This window comes from Lactuca sativa, chromosome 7 (genome assembly GCF_002870075.4).
Source record: "Lactuca sativa cultivar Salinas chromosome 7, Lsat_Salinas_v11, whole genome shotgun sequence".
Taxonomy (NCBI): Eukaryota; Viridiplantae; Streptophyta; class Magnoliopsida; order Asterales; family Asteraceae; genus Lactuca; species Lactuca sativa.
The window spans coordinates 16,560,813-16,578,305 of NC_056629.2; the positions used below are offsets into that span (position 1 = coordinate 16,560,813).

Sequence of the window (17,493 nt, forward strand, 5' to 3'; positions counted from 1 at the left end):
CACTCTGGTTGTCAAAGTGCAATACATAATCTTCCTGTTACATCCTAATTTCTTATAGGAAGTTCTTCAACCATATGAACTCCTTACTTGCTTCTATAATCACTATGTACTCTACTTATGTGGTTGAAAGAGCAACACTCTTCTTTAACATGGACAGCCAAGTGAATGCAATACCCTTGATTGTCATCATATAACCTATTGTTCTCTTTTCCAAATCCATAGAGCACATACTTGACCCCCGTCCGCTCTTTCGGGAACGGGACCCATGTTTAGTCTGACTAATGGCTATAGTGTAAGAAGGGTGAATCACAACTCAACAGAAACAGCCTCTTGGCTATTAGTTATACATTGTCTTTTTTTTCACAAATGCTTTAATAAATAACTTAGAGTATGAGTCGTAGTAGACATATTTTTACATGTTGCAATCTAAATAATGGCTACTGCACAAAATAATACAGCTAAAATAGTTGACTGGAAGGTAACAGAAGAGGGCATGCTACCATTATCCTTACGAAAGAACATCCCTTCATATAAAGGAATATTAATGAGAATTATCAAACCACATAAAACCATCTGTATCCCTAACTCCCTAAAATGATTAATGTCTGAATCCATAACCACCCACTTTACTCCATTAACAAAACTGAGAACATTAACGAGTGCAAGTGTTGATAAAATGTTGAACATTGGTGACGTGGCACCAAATTCCATGATCTCTTTGTTGTATCTCTGTAACGCATCTTCTTCAGAAACCTTTGATGTGATGACAAAACCAGAAGTGGTGAAACCCATTGACTTGAAGACGACATCACAGAATCCAAAAAGGTAAGAAGTTAATCTTCTGTATAACCACATTCTTTGGTCATTCCACCAACCTTTTATTGTCCCTCCTAACCAGTAAAACTCCCCTAAACTGTAGGCGTATTTTCCAACAAATACATACGCGAAAGGTAGAAACCAGTAGCTTGATAACTGTAGGTATAAATAGTTAAGCACAATCAAACATATGAATGATATTATAGTAAAAAAGAAATGTAAGTTGTTGATTTTGAAATGCTTGAAAAGTCAAACCTTTGGGAACAGAGAGATGCGTGCGAGGAGACAATAAGAAGGGACAGAAACGTAATATAGCGTAGCCCAACAATTTGCAGCCCATAAGAGGTAACAGCAATAAGAAATTTGAAGTCTCAGTGGAATTTTGTTGTGCCCGAATACAAGGGGGCAGTATTGGGATAAGAATATCTGGAAGTCACCTTCTGCCCATCTTTTTGTCTGTATAAGTGTCTGTAACAGTGTAGTTGGAGAAAGTCCTAGGAACGCTTTTCTTTTTGGATTTAAATGGACAGATCTCCAACCTCTACATTTTATGGATAATCCAGTAATGATATCTTCAACTGGACACCCATACTTTACTCCCATCTGTATGGATACAGTTAAATCATAGCACAATGTTATATATATATATATATATATATATATATATATATATATATATATATATATATATATATATATAGAGAGAGAGAGAGAGAGAGAGAGAGAGAGAGACCTCTTTTCCCCATTGAGTGTTGTGTTCATAGCTACAGCTTACAAGAATTTTGCATTCGTTTTCGATCGCGTCAATACTTTCTGTAATTTCTTTATGATTTTGTTTCTCCCAATTGATTTTTGTGTCTAAGGTATAGATTCTGCCACAGAGAGTATCTCTTCTGTGAAAGCAACCACTTCCGATATACAGGCATCCCCCATAAGAGTCCAAACTTCCAAGCTCCACCTTTATCACAAGGGTAAAAAAGTCATTTACTTACATTCAGACAGTTCATTCAGTCCAAAAGGAAAAACAATCTTACGTCATTGATGACCATCAAAGCATTGCTGTAAATATCATTTCTTGTAAGATTATCATGGTTCTGTGGGAACTGTACGAATGCAATCTTTTCACTCCTTTTTTCATCCATGAAAAAGCACATGGCATCTCGTATGGATTCTGAGTTGTTTGAGTACATATCACAATCTACATTTAGAATAAATGGGTTGTTGCTTATCTTTGATGACACCCGTATCTGTTGATTCATTTACCAATGAGTAAATCGACTAAATCTTCAATTCATGTTCTTTTTGTTATACATGAATTGATGTGTTGAATATAGATTACCAGAGCATTCATGGCTCCAGCTTTGAAGTTATGATGCCATTCAGGTCTCTTCTCACGTGCCACGTATACCAAACCTGGCAAACTTTTCCCATCTGTATCTCTTGCTTCTGGATCTCTTTGATCAATTAGTATCTATATATAAAAGTTTAAACTTTATGTATATAATTATAAATAGTATATAAGTTATGTTTTTATTCTTAAAAAAAATAACATGTAGTATGTGAAAAATGTGACGTACTTGGATAATAGCCTGATGGTCATTTTTGTTTGAACCCAAAACCCATTCGTGAAACCCTTTATGCTCTTTTCTCATCTCTTCTGTCACTTTCCCTAAACTTGTGGTGTCATCTATTCGTTTCCTCATTTCTTCATATTTATTCTGTTTAATTATATATAAAATATATAAGTATTCATGTTATTAGTGTATTACTTATGTTGGAAGCCTACCTTGATGAATGACCATTCGTTGTTGATAGGAGATGCATGAGCAAAGTAAGCCGAGGGTGAACGTGGCTCAATCTTGTACCTTTTGCAAAAGGGTAGCCAGTGTTTGGAGAAACGAGAAGCTTCTAGAAGTGCATAGAACGTTAATTCTGATCCACCATCATCGGAGACATAAATGTTGAGCTTTTCCGGTGGGTAATCGTATGCCATCATGGATAACACCGTGTTTATCACCATTAATGGTGGTTCTATCACCGGGTCCGCTGTACAGACAAATATGTCAACACCAGGAAGCATGTTTTCATACCTGCAAACATAAATAAGGAGACAACATTCATATGTTGAAGATGAGATTGTGAATGAGATTTTAGAGACCGGTGAGAGAGTTTTTCTTTGAAGGTCTGGTGTGTGACTGGATTCCAACGAACTAATTGAGTTATGAGCCAGTAGAGGGTGAACCATAGCTCAGCCATGAACAACCCAATCCATAAATATCTTCCGGTTTTGCCCTTTTCTGGTGTGTGGGTTGCTCTATAAACGCATATCAAACATATACCCATCGCCATTGATGTTGCATAAAGCTTGAACAAGATTCGTCCCTTAGCTAGTTTGGTTTCAAATAAAGGAAAGTCGTCTGGTTCTCCCATCTTTTGCTCTCTCTGTGTGTGTGACTGTGTGTGTGTGTGTGTGTGTTTTGATGTTTTATTCGGTGGTTCTGTCATGCAAGGCGGGTGACGTATTGTTTTTTTCTTCCATATGATACAGGAGTTGGTAACATCCATAAAATATAATAGTAATAAAGACAAATAAAAAGGAAAAAAGGAAAATGAAGACTTATCCAAATAGAGACACGTGTCAATGTGTCATGGGCTGGAGTTGTTTGACAGACTACCTTTGTTGTGTAGTCAATAACCTTATTATTATACACAACGGAATTGGAATGGATCCAAAAGTAAACAAGGGTCTTTGTTATGTTTTGTAATCAAAATTGCTTTTGTTGACTGCTAAATACATAAAGACAAACTTCTGTCCATATTTTTAAATTGAAAGTACAATCATATAATTGGTTAAGGAAAATGTCTTTAACAAGATAATATATTGAAAACACAAAGGTGTAATAGAAAGAAACTAAAGTAGGATGCTATAATACAAGAAGTTGCTATTTTGCAGAAATTGTTTCCATAGCACTCAAATGAATCTCATTAAATGAATGCTCAATTTGTAATCCAACTAACAGTGTTTCCCATGATCTACACCCCGGAATAACATTCTTTCCCATCATTTCAGTAAGCAAATTCATTGCTTTTGAAAATAATCCATTTTTGCACAACCTGCAAACAATTTCATCAAAAGTTGCAGGCTGAGGCACCATGCTTTTGGACACCATCTCCTTCAAGAGATCTAAAGCTTCTGACATATCGTCTTCTTTAACCATCCTATCAATCATTATATCATACGTTCTTGAGTTCACAAAAACACCCTTTCCTCTCACAAGTTTCAAAAAGTCACTTGCTTTACTAAGTTCTCCATTCTCATAGATCGCACTCAGTAGTGTATTGTAAGTGATTGTATTGGGTTTGCATCCGATTTCCTCCATGCTTGAAAGCATCATGATTCCATCGTCAAATTTATTCTGTTTACACAAACCATTCACGTACACATTGCAAGTGTTAATATCAGGAACCAAGCCCATTACAAGCATTTCATCGAACAGTTGATCTGCGCCTTCATAGTCTCTTTCAGAAATCAACCCATCCATAACCATGGTATAGCAAATAACATCAGGCTTAAAGCCATCGGATTTCATTTCACTCAACGCCTCCAAACCTTCCTTGCCGTTTCCCCTCTTCACCAATAACCGAATTACGTTCACCCAATCTGCTCTGTCGAGGCAAAACCCTAATTTCTTCATTTCTTCAAGCGAATCGATAACTTCATTACGTTTGAGATCGTTTTGCTGGCACAATGTCAAGAGTATCAATGAAAAACTCCCGCGATCAATGTCAATTTCATGATCGACCATATGAAACAACAAACTAATCGCATTTTTTGGCTTTTTGAATCTACAAAGCGCTTTGATTAATATACAAAAGCTGGATTCTTCAAGACGAATGTTCATTAACCTACTCTTTAACAGAACCTGTGGCACAACTTCAAGACCCTCTTTTCGCTTACACAAAACCGAGAGCAAACAATTGAGCGAATCCACACTAGGGGTACACCTAAAATCAGGTAATCTAAAGAAAAGATCAATTGCTTCCTGAAACTCTTCGTTCTCACCGTGGAACTCGATTAAATCAGTAAAAATCGATTCGGGTGTTTCAAATTTCTCGACTTTCTCGAGTTGGTAGAGGACGGGAGGAATGTAGTGGGATTGAGAGGTTTTAATTAGGGTTTTGATGACAAAATGGTAAGAATTTGGAGTTGGGTCGCAGTTGTAGAGAGCGTAAGAACTGATGAGAGTCGAGAGGAGATTAACCGGTGATGATGATGATGAAGCTTGCTGTCGAAGGGCTTGCATTGCGTGTTGTTGGCTTAGTTTCTCGTGCCAACGGGCTTTGTAAACTGGGTGTGGCCATTTTCTTCTTTTTCTGAGATAGTAGTTGTGATATTTGCTTCGCGGAGAAGACGACGATAATCTGAAGGAGAATAAGAAGAAGAATTGGGATTTGGGGATTATAGTGTTGCTGCAGTTAGACACTGATTTTAACATCAGATTCCAAGATCTTCAGAATTCTGAATTCTGATAGCCGAGACAAACACACCGGCATGCAACGGCTGAAATATACGAAATAAATCCCAAACAAACACAACCGACGGTTATAATAAATAAATACTAAATAAAAACTAAGTCTATTTATCTTTTACAAAATAGCAATTTTATACTAAATAAATCATTTTGGATTTGTTATTGACATTTTATACGGACAAAAATATATTTTGTGCATTTTTTTCTTTTGCAAAGAACTTTTTTCAAAATATTTTCTCTATTTTTCGAAGGTCTATTTCAAATTATCTAATATTATTGTTTTTCAATCAAATATCTTAAGTAATTGTATCATATATATAATTTACATTTGCTACGTGTTTCTTTAATTTTTTTTTTTTTTTTGTCAGAGTATAGTAAAAATAAAGATTTCAATCTTTTCAAATTTTAGAGCTTTTTTTCGAATGCGAAATTCCAAACTAAATGACATTCCAAAATTCAAATCTACATGTCTCCAAATTAATGTGAGTAGCAAAATAAACAAATCCTGTCTCCAAATTAATGTAAGTAGCAAAATAAACAAATCCAAAATACATTGTCTTTTGCCTTAGATTGAAATTTGAGTTTTTTTTTTTCTTAACCTATGTCCCTGTATTCAAAATTTTCTTTTCTTAAATATATTTTATTGGTTTATTGGATGTGATTGAATTTTTTTTTTAAATATATTTTATTGGTTTAACCATATAATATTTTGAAAATAATGACAAAGAAAGAACTATCTTTAGAAACCTTCTTCAATACATAACTTATATTTGAAAGAAATAATAATTTAATTAAACATTTATTTTCGTCGATTTAAAACATATTTATAAAACCTTATATATATTTTTGTTTTCTAAACATAGATCATATTTATAATGATGTTATTTTGTCGATTATGTAATTATAAAGACAAAAAAAAAATACAATTTTAGCTCGTATAAGAAATAAATTAGATTCATCAATAAAAAAAAACAATAGAACTATGAATATACAATATCCTTAAGGTGATAAAATAAAAACATTATTAAGACGATAGAGTAAGAAACTATAATACAATAGATAAATAAGTATTTAACAAATAATAAGTGATTGGTAAAAAAAAGATTATGATATTAAAAAAAATTAACCGCAAACTAATCTAATCTTACATTACTCCTAAATCCACATATGTCTCCGACAAGACTCGACCTCTCAACCTCAAGAAGAGTGAGCAACACCTGATATTAAATGGTTGAAAAAATAGCTCATTCAATATGGTCTAATGTACAAAAATCATTTTTCATGAAATTCAATAAAGATCAATCTATCTAAATTTGTAATTTGCATATTTGACCTTTTAAGAAAGGTATAAACGGGATCTATTAAGGATTAAATACTTATTCACACCAACATTTATAAAACTCTTAATAGAAATTTCCATTTCCAAAAACATAAATCTTTTAAGATATTAAAATTACTTTACGTAATCGATCAATGTTATAAGGATTATATACTTATTTACAAAACATGGTTGTGTATAATCTATGTAAGTAAGACATTGTTGTATAACTAAAAAGCATTCAGCCGTTATCATGTTACTAGGAAACAAATTCCAGTTCCGATTCCAGATACAAAACAACAAAATGGAATCCATCTCCATTCTTGTTTCTACATCCCTTTCAAGTTTCAACAAAACAAGAGTGTTTACACAACTCGCCTGAATGTGAGATTAACTCGTGTGGACCCCGCTTTTAACCGTTTAGGCACTGAATGAAGCCAATCTCGTTGTGTGTTACCCCTCATCAGTAACAACGAACCATGCTTCAAGTTAAAACTATATTGCTCTACACCATTATTCTTCTTCAATCGCTTGCTTGGAGGCTCACCCTCAACTTCACCTACACACACACACACACACACAAGCCCAATAAGAAGGAAAAAAAATCTCAAAGCTAGTTTATAAGCTACCATAATGGTCTCATTGAACATTACATTGCAATAAGTTCAAAAAATAAGCTAGTTTATGCCTACCAATTACAAAGTCTACCTTGAGATTTCTTATAACTTCTCTTTTTCAACAAAAAGTCTCGTTCACATCCAAAGGAGATTGAGGCGATTTCTGGATTGTCTCCATAAAGCTTCTCATCATCAGCATGCCACCCAACATAGTCATTTCCACTGTTGTATCTGTTTAAAAGTAAGCTGTTAAAATGACTCCCAGGAAAGGCTTTGTGTACCTAAAACCCAAATCATATCAAGTTCATCAGTCCGCATCATTTATAGCTTGATTCCATACATACGATCATATCATTTTTACCTCATCCAGAATCTCCTTCAATGGTGGAAAATCATCCCAAGAATGTGCATCTGGTTTATATCCACTGTAACTTAGTTCCTTCAAGCCTTCACTTGCAATGTAGCATACATCTCTAGGCTGTAGAGAATATTAACAAGTTTAAGTCGGATATGGGAGAGGAAAGCATCAAGAACAGATGAATCTAGTTTCTAGACTCCCAATTTTCGAACTTGTAAATACTTGTACTGTAGAAGCTAAACAATTTTTACCAATTTTGAAAATAACCGGCTCAAATTCAAAGAGGGTTCTAGAGAAACAAGAGAATACAAATCACGATACGTTATCTAAGCAAACAAATACGGTATTCAAACACGATGATGAGCTAATCGTTAGTAATCTATTGGTGGTTGTAGAGGAATGAAAGTGAAAATTAGGAGTTGAAAGGGTTTGTTTACCTGGACACAAGGCTTACCGAAGACGCGAATGGTAGGTCTTGTCCATGGGATGTGTTTGTTGAGATAGTGGAGATACTCCCATGACTTTTCCGGCGTCAGAAACCGGGGCAAGTATACAACGTCGCTCCCATTTCCTAAATCCGTCACCTTTCCGCCATTTAAACCGTCTTTAGGGTTTGAATTAGGGCTTTGATGGTCCGTGAAACCAGAATCTGGTATTAACGTCTGCTGCTTCATCACGAACGTGATCCTCGATAACACCCAACCAAAGAGGGAGGAATTTGTTTTGAAATATATAATTTTGGATCGTTGCTTTTCCCTCCTCGTAGGTTATATTAGGGGTGCAAGTCGTGAGCTACTACTATAGATGGTTAAAAGATTGAGTCGAAACCCATTTTAAACGAGTTGAGCTTAGAACTTAATATCAAGTTTGTTTATTAAATGCGTTCGAGCATATGTCGTTAAGTTTGATTAGGATTGCGAGTCTAAACGACCATTTATATAATATAACTAGTTTATAACCCGTGGAAATCACGGTTACAAAAATAATTCAACTTTTATTATAAAAACTCAAAATTATTAATCAATTATTTTAAATAAATTATTAATTAAGAGATTGTTTTAGTTATATGAAATTATAATCATTAATTTAAATAAATATGTGAAATTATATCATTTTATAATTTGTATTAATTTTATTTTAATTTTTATTATAATGTTATTAATTTAATATACTTAGAGTGGTAAATTTAAATTTTGAAATTTGAAATGAATAATCAATAAGTTGATAAATGATATACATTAATTAGATGACATAATAGGGTGACACATGGCAAAAAGAGAATAACATATGCATTAATTAAGAAACCTAATAGAACGACACCAAATGAGAATAAAACTATTCTTTTATTAGAATAGGGATATTTATTATTATTTTATATATTAAAATGAATATATATTTGGGAAATTATGGATTATGGATATTAGTAAACAAAGAGTCGAGCTCGAACCGAGCTTAAGTTTATTTAGGCACGTCAAATAAAAAAAGAGTCGAGCCTGAACCCAAGTCGAGTTTGTATAATTCTTTACAAGCTCGAGTCGAGCTTGGTATAAGAAAGTTCAAATCGAGCTCGAGCCTCGTATAACTTAACCGAGCCCGAACCAACCCGGGCTTTGATCGGCTCGTTTGCATCCCTATATTCTATTGTTAATTATATAGTTTTAAACTTTTAAAAAAAATAGAAATTTACTAAAATACCTAAATTTCTTAATTACTATTTTGTACAAAAGAGCTTAATTTAGTATAAAAAAATCAAAAATAGCTATATAATTCGTCGGTGATTATACTCATTTGTGATTTCAAGTCTTCCAGTTTGCGATCTCAACCAGAACCGTTCCAAACATCTTTTGGACCCAGAGCGAGAGAAAAAAATGGACCCTTAAAATACATAAATGTTATTAAGTTTTTTATAATAACTTAATAATTGAAAGAAAATTACTTGTGTTATCTTCTAAATATAACGATTTTCATAAAAAAAATTGGGCCCTTTTGAAAAATGGGCCCTGGACGGTCGCTCCTATCGCCCACCCTTTGGGACGGGCCTGATCTCAACTTCATAATCTGTAATTTTGCCTATTTTCAGCCCATTACCAGCCCAGCCCAATATTATGTAGGTATAAAATGTCTGATTTTTACAATCGTAGACGACTAAGAGCCACCTACAAATGTACAATATACTTATACATAATGTACGATCAAAGACTTGTACATTCTTAGTTGGCAAAAAGTGATTTACAGATGTCCAAGTCATTGATGTACATATGTATCCTGACTTATACATTGTTACCTAACAATTTTTCACTTGATATTTTGTCATATAACTCTGTTTTCATCTACAATTGAGATTTTCGATATTTTACTAATAAACACCGATAAATCTATCTTAAATGTATTGTAACTAGTAAAACATGGTTACTAAGAGCCACCTACAAATGTATAAGCTATTTTTTCAAAATGCTACTTAGACTAGCTTTTCATTAGTTTTTTTTAAAATTCCCCGAATCTACCCTTATATATATATATATATATATATATATATATATATATATATATATATATATATATATATAGAGAGAGAGAGAGAGAGAGGGAGAAGGAGAGAGAGGAGAAGGAGAGAGAGCTAGGTTCAGGTATTCAAAGTAATTATTATGTTATTGTATGCGTAAATGTGGGTCAATCAAAATTTAAAATAAAAATAAATATTTAAATAAATAAATAAGGGCACATAGGTAATTTGATAACTAGTTTCCACAAATAATATCATATAATTATGGTAACCATTGACTTCAGCTACCTAGGTTTTCTCCATCCATCGTCTGCTTTTTAAATCCACATCTAATGTAAACCGTAACCCTAACCAAACCATCTCTAGCCGTCACCTTCATCCTTATGCCTCACACCACTGGCCGCCACCCTACCCTCTTGCTCCTCCGACCATCGTATCCACCGCCATGTCAAGGGTTGTTGTTGCTATCTTTTCGTGAAGGCTGAAGATAGAGACCGACAAGGGGTTGCACCATTTCAGTCGTGTGTAAGGAGGAATGCACCACAACCGCCTGTCGCTGCAGTTGTTGCCGCTCGGAGACGCGTCCATCGTCGGATGTCACAGCCTTCTTGCCTGAGAAGGGAGCTGTGGAGGAGCCGCTGCCATTGGTCGAAGTCCGCTGCTATCATTCTTCTTATTCTCTTCTTCTGCTAGTTGTCACCTGTGTCAATGACCTTCTTCTTATATGTAAAGTACAAAGTGAAGGTAGTTTGTCACTATTTCCATATCAATTTTACTTCTTTTTATATGATAAAAATCAATTTGTTTATGTAGATGATTCAATGGATGATATTGGTGAGATTCAAATTCTATTGGAATGGAATCACGAATTCCAATTCTGTTGGAATAACAGAAGTTGATGCTTGAAGAGCGAACCATAAAATTGAAAGTGGTTCTAAGAAACGTTATTCTTTTAGAATGTATTAGTGTCGTTGTTAGATTTTGATGTTTTCTTTCCCGTTTTGAAAGTTTTTTTAGTTTTATTCTTTAACAATAAATGTAATTCTTAACAATTGTTACCCGTATTCTATAAGATATAATATATTTTTTGTTTTTATTCATCAATTTATTGTTCAAGAATTTGTTATTCTACAAGAAGTTTTTAAATTCATGATCAAGAAATAGGTTCAAAAAATATTTTTATTATTTATGGTTCAAGAATATTTTTATTTTTGAATATAATCATAAACATATTCTGTCAGAATGTCCGAATTAAAAGAATTATAATTTGTAAAATCGGATTTTTAAAATTAATAGAATTTATGATCCCTTAAAAAAATACAATATTCCTTTATTAAATATAATATTAATTGACTAAATTACCATTGTAATTAATTAAGATGATATTTTTCAATTATATTTAATTCAATAATATATATAAATCACTTTCTTAAAATGAGTAAATTTGATTGGCCTACATTTATGCATACAATAACACAATAATTACTTTGAATAGAATAACCTAAGCCTATATATATATATATATATATATATATATATATATATATATATATACTACCTCCGTCCCAAATTAATTGTCCACATTTGATTTTTCCAGTCTTTATTCTTCAACTTTGACCTTAAATAGTTTTCTTTTTGATAGATAATACTTAATACAAAATATATGAATAAATTGTATTTTAAATTTCTTTTCATTGTTATAAGTTTCATCAAGTAATATATAACACAAATAAAAATATTTAAGGTCAAAGTTAAAGAAAAAAGATTCCGACAATTAATTTGGGACGGAGGGAGTATTATTTTATATTTTCTAGCTAGCTTATCAGCTAGTTTTTACCCTTGTAATTAATTAAGATGGTATTTTTCAATTATGTTGTTTGCTATTGCTGTTATTTCCATATTCATTTGTTTTTTAATGATGAAATGTGTGAGTTAGGTTTATGTAATTGAATTGGAATGAAATTTTAATATGGTCATATGTCTATGATATCAATGTACTTTAATGTGATTTGTTTATCAATAAGGATTGTACTTTTAGATGTTTGAAGCAATTTATAGAAACATACTTAAATGGGCACTATAACATTAAGTTAAAATGGTTCAAAAAGAGCATTTAAGGGGCATTCTAACATGATGTAAGAAAATGGTTCCATTTAAGGTACTAACATAGTTCCATTTAAGGGGCAATCTAACATGATGTAAAAAAATGGTTCAAAAGAGCAAAATGGGACTATTTTGGCAAGGTCAATGGAAAAAAAAATAAAAATAAAAAAAAAAATAAGAAAAAGAAGAAGAAGACTATTCTAGCAGGTACTAGTCATCTTTTTCGGCCAACACCATCCATTTCCACCACAATTGCCACCATTCACCTTTAGCAACAAGCACCACATTTCATCACCACAACCACCCATCACCACCGTTCACTACCACCACCACCAAGTAATCTAAAATCAGCTTCAACCTACAACAAAATGGATTCAAACTCACATTCAAACCTATAAATTGATTTAACTCTCCAATTAGTTCAAATTCATATTCTAGTGATAAGATTGCATCCTTGAACGAATGTGGTTATTGGTGGCATACGATTCAAAAAAAATGGGAGAGATAGATGTGGTGGTAGGGTGGTTTTTACAAACTAGCAGGAGAGGGAGGAGAGCAGACAAAGATGTGAGCATAGTAGGAGGGATGTTGGCTTTTTCACCGGGGAGGAGAAAATGGAGATTGTTCGCTTTGCAATGTTTTAAAAAAATGAAGAAGAAAAAGGTGTTTTCTTTCTTCTTTGAAATTGTGTTGGTTAGAGAGTGGTCGGAAAATTGATGATAACCAGAATAGATAAAAGTGATTAAATGTGTACAAAACTTAGTTTAATGATAGATATTTTATAAAAATGAAAGTTTAATGATGTTTATTGAGCAACAAATATGAGTTTAATGATTTTTTTTAACGGGTAAATCGGCTAGACCTGCGATAGCCGATCAAAATGGTATTTCTTTAACAATAAATACAAGCTTAATGGTAATTCATGTACCGAAAAAATAACCAAATATGTACAAAAGTAACACAACCATTTTCCTATAAGCAAAACTAGAAAGCCAGTATATACCTAGATATAAAATCGAAGCATACACTATACTACTGGTTTTAAACATCCATCTATATTGTTATTGTTATATGATAAGCTCCTTTGTTTCGTCATTTTGTGTATCAAATGTGTAATGTTTAGATATCCTTTATATTAGAAAACATCAAATGTTTAATATGGATTAATCTTCTAATAAGCATTGGAACCTTATGTATTCACCTAGCAAGGTAATTGTATATCTTAATTACACATCTCACATGATACTAGTCGAATAAAATTTTGTGAGTCAACTCAAAGCCAAAGGTTACTGCAATAGATTAGTTATTTTTGTATTATCAAGATGTTGACCGACTCAGATTTTAGTCTTTTAGTCGTTTAGTTTTTGGAAGGGACAAAAGTCTGTCTTACAAACATCAAACAAGATGAGACAAAACATATATAATAAATATATTCCCCAACAATTTTAACATTAAACTGATTTCAACAAAAAAGGGAAAGATGCAGATTTCTATGAACAATATTAAAATATATTCAATATTCTAGACCAATAGTGTTTATTGAGATGATCAACACTTAATTAGTTGATCAATTTGAAAGATGGCTACTTCATTTTACCTAATCCCAAGTTCCCATTGACCAAAGTATATTACTTGACCAAGACAAAAACACTAAGCCATAACATCCTACTTTTGTTCTAAACAAAGCTTCAGATTTAGCAAAAAGAACAATGGATTATGAATCAATTTCAACATTTAAAATCCTAAACTTGTACTATAATTATCATCAGATCTTCATAACCTGCAACTGCACACACACCCATATGGCCTCAAATATTTATACTACTTGGGATTTGGGAGGTAAAAAAGGAGCAGGAGGCTTCATGAACTTGAGCTTCAACTCAATCTCCCCAGATTCCACTTCACAAAGCCTCAACCAAACATCTTGTACAACTTCACCTTTCACCCAATCAATCGAGCTTTCTGTAACTACACAATTATCAGTCTCAGGGATCACCTTCCTCAATACTGTTCCTTCCTTTGAAACCCCTAAAATCTCCCTCAATCTTGCTGCTGTCACCAATGGCTGAATGTTCACATGAGCATGTCCCATCTTGTCATCAGCCTTGAAAACGTCTTTATCAAACACTTCCTATCACAAAGTAAAAGCATAATATTTAAGAATTTAAGCATATAAATGTGGATTAGAGTTTCGAGAATTTAGAATTTACCAAGTTTAGAGCTTCAATAGGTTCTACAAGCGAGAAAGTCATCTCTTCATTCCAGACGGGATTCAAGCAACTGTTTACAACCTTCGTCTTTGCTGTCTGCAACATTACATGGAACCGAGTTACCCAAATGTTGTAGTTTGACGATGATTGAAAGCAGGTAAACAATTATATATCTGAAAGATAACCTGATTTCCGACTTTGACAATGACATAAGGATCACTGGTTTTGAAATCGCGGATTACAAGTTTCTTGCCTCGGACAACGATCACTTTTAAAATCCCAATTGGTTCTCCCATATATATGACCTGCAACTGCAAAAGGTACCAACTTGAAGAAATATTGTGGAGCCCTAATTGGCTAATTGTACAAGCAGATGGAGTATTTGAAGTATGATATGCAGAGAATGCAAATATATTAACAATCACTGAAGTTACCCAGAAATTATCCTGGCTAAAATCAAGCTGATAAGAAAAGTGAAAAGTCCATTGACTACATATGAGAAGAATATATAAAGAAGGATGAGAATCACCTGGTTTTAGCCTTTTAGGTCAGAATACGACTGGGTTTGTTTCTGCCCTCTTTCCTTTTTCTTAGGATTGGGTTTTTAGTGTTAGCTTTAAGAAACGCTTTGTTTGATTGAGAAAGATGAAGCAGAGACGAAGGTCGTTTTACATTAGGAGCTTACAAGGTCTTAGTCGAAGGAGGTACTGGTTATATCTGGAGTGTTTCAATGGAGGTTAACTGACACGTTTCTTACTTATGTCGCGGACCAAATCTAGTCAATGAATTGGAGGAGTAGTTTTCTGTTTAACTGTTGTAGGTCGTGTATGGTGAGTCTGGTCGTCGAATCTGACGAGGTCCAAAACAAATTGTTTGGTCATCATATTGACTGGTTTAATTTGATCGAAACCCTCAAGACCAATTATTGTAACCCTAAGAATCAATCCCGACAATTTATTAGACTAGATTAACGACTGAGATTTGATTTTAAAAAAAAAAAAAAAAAAAAAAAAAAAAAAAAGAAAAGAAAAGTGGTGGCACAACAATGACTAATGTGCTTTGTTTTTTGTTGGTTTTTTTGGAAAAAACTTCTTCAGACCTCTTATTGCTGCACGGCGCAGCACACGTGCAATATTTTTCATCTCGTAACTGTTTGTTTTTGTTGATCATTGAACAAATGAAGAAAGAGAAAAATGGAAAAGATTCAGAATTGCATTGAGTGTAATTCGTTAAGTTACAAATGAACAATTTACAGAGAATATATATATATATATATATATATATATATATATATATATATATATATATATATATATATATATATATATATATATATATATATATTAATAGACTAAACTAACAACTTCTTCTAACAGACTATCACGTGCACTACACATGTATTCTAACTGACAAAACTAACTTGTATCACACATGCTCATATTAACAACATAATGATAACACCCCCCCTCAAGCTAGAGGGTGGGACACACCTAGCTTGTTAAGCAAGATGTGATGTTGTTTACTTGGCAAATTTTTAGTGAACAAATCTGCAAGCTGAGAACTAGTAGGCACATGTTGTAATTTGATCAATCCATCCTGAAGCTTTTCCCGTATAAAATGGCAGTTGATTTCCACGTGTTTGGTCCTCTCATGAAATACAGGGTTACGAGCAATGTGGATGGCTGCTTGGCTATCACAACGAATTGGTAAAGGCACAACATTTGGAACAGAAATTTCATGTAACAAACGAGTTAACCAAGCTAACTCAGTTGTGACTTGTTGCATAATACGATATTCAGCTTCAGCTGAAGAGAGGGATACAATTATTTGTTTCTTGGATTTCCAAGTAATTGGGTTGTTCCCAAGGAGAATTATGAAACCACTTACACTTCTTCGAGATTGGGGACATGAAGCCCAATCTGAATTACAGTATGCCTTCAAGGTGAAATCTTTGTCATTGTTCATTAGTAAACCTTGATTAGGATCAACTTTGATGTATTTTAAGACATGAAAAGCAACTTCAAGATGTGGAACACGTGGATCAGACATAAACTGGCTTAGATGTTGAACAGCAAAAGCAAGATCCGGTCGAGTATGTACTAATAAGTTCAATTTCCCTACAAGTTTCCTGTATATTTCTGGGGATGCTAACATTTCTCCTTGTCCCAATAAAAGTTTCCTATTTGATGGTAAAGGACAAATTGCAGATCCTTTACAATCAAAGTCTTGTAAGAGTTCATGGGCATATTTTCTTTGACTGAGAACAACACCTTTAGTTGTGTATAGGACTTCAATGCCTAGAAAGAAGTTTAAGCGACCAAGATCTTTAATTTTGAAAGTTTGGTCCAAGAAACTCTTTAAATTGGAAATTTCTTCATCATTGTTTCCTGTAATCATGATATCATCAACGTAAACTGCCATAAAAGTAGTGTAAGACCCCATACTTTTGTGAAATAAAGAGTAATCGTTCTTGGAGTGTTGATAACCTTTCTCTCTTAAAGCAGATGATAATTTGGCATACCATTGTCTTGAAGCTTGTTTTAAACCATAGAGAGATTTGTGTAACAAACAAACTTGATTGGGATTATCTAGCTGCAGACCAGGTGGTGGCTTCATGTAGATCTCCTCATCAAGATCTCCATGAAGGAATGCGTTATTCACATCCAGTTGTGATATAGACCAACCTTTCTTAACAGCTGTTGCAATGAGAGCTCTGATGGTGGTCATCTTGATCACTGGTGACAAAGTTTCATTGTAATCAATGCTAGATTTTTTAGTAAAACCTTTGACCACTAGACGTCCTTTGCACCTTTCTAAATCGCCATTAGCTTTGTATTTGTACTAGATGTTGATCTGGTAAAGTCATCCACAATTGTAATAAAGTAGGATTGATTTTGATAAGTTTTTGTGTGATAAGGACCCCAAGTGTCAACATGAATGAGTTGGAAAGGAGAAGTAGTGTGAATAGTGTTGTGAGTAAAAGGCAATTTATGTTGTCGAGCTTTAGAACACACATCACAAGCATTATCAAAAACA

The 17,493-nt window shown here is 33.4% G+C and overlaps 4 protein-coding genes across 5 annotated transcripts; all 4 read right to left on the reverse strand.

Moving 5' to 3' along the window:
- Positions 1-313: 313 nt before the first annotated feature.
- Positions 314-3,366, reverse strand: LOC111910033 (cellulose synthase-like protein E6). Its single transcript, XM_023906120.3, has 8 exons — positions 2,975-3,366; positions 2,603-2,906; positions 2,394-2,534; positions 2,156-2,287; positions 1,851-2,063; positions 1,550-1,774; positions 1,072-1,419; positions 314-972 (listed from the first exon to the last, which is right to left on the reverse strand). The coding sequence occupies exons 1-8, from the start codon at positions 3,319-3,321 to the stop codon at positions 427-429; spliced, it is 2,256 nt and encodes a 751-aa protein (XP_023761888.1). The 5' UTR covers positions 3,322-3,366; the 3' UTR covers positions 314-426.
- Positions 3,367-3,634: 268 nt separating this feature from the next.
- LOC111911791 (pentatricopeptide repeat-containing protein At2g38420, mitochondrial) lies at positions 3,635-5,424 on the reverse strand. Its single transcript, XM_023907822.3, has one exon. It carries the CDS (start codon positions 5,310-5,312, stop codon positions 3,759-3,761), a length of 1,554 nt encoding a protein of 517 aa, XP_023763590.1. The 5' UTR covers positions 5,313-5,424; the 3' UTR covers positions 3,635-3,758.
- An 899-nt stretch (positions 5,425-6,323) lies between these two features.
- LOC111915311 (DNA oxidative demethylase ALKBH2) lies at positions 6,324-8,457 on the reverse strand. The gene is made up of 5 exons (XM_023911244.2): positions 8,079-8,457; positions 7,645-7,761; positions 7,375-7,564; positions 7,045-7,225; positions 6,324-6,565 (listed from the first exon to the last, which is right to left on the reverse strand). The coding sequence occupies exons 1-5, from the start codon at positions 8,313-8,315 to the stop codon at positions 6,493-6,495; spliced, it is 798 nt and encodes a 265-aa protein (XP_023767012.2). The 5' UTR covers positions 8,316-8,457; the 3' UTR covers positions 6,324-6,492.
- A 5,277-nt stretch (positions 8,458-13,734) lies between these two features.
- LOC111916198 (protein C2-DOMAIN ABA-RELATED 11) lies at positions 13,735-15,444 on the reverse strand. Of its 2 annotated transcripts, none has more exons than XM_023913273.3 (4): positions 14,987-15,444; positions 14,643-14,762; positions 14,458-14,553; positions 13,735-14,378 (listed from the first exon to the last, which is right to left on the reverse strand). In XM_023913273.3, the coding sequence occupies exons 2-4, from the start codon at positions 14,751-14,753 to the stop codon at positions 14,064-14,066; spliced, it is 522 nt and encodes a 173-aa protein (XP_023769041.1). In that variant the 5' UTR covers positions 14,754-14,762; positions 14,987-15,444; the 3' UTR covers positions 13,735-14,063. The 2 variants fall into 2 exon arrangements, with proteins under 2 accessions (XP_023769041.1, XP_023767903.1); XM_023912135.3 differs by having other exon boundaries at positions 14,643-14,768.
- Positions 15,445-17,493: the final 2,049 nt, after the last annotated feature.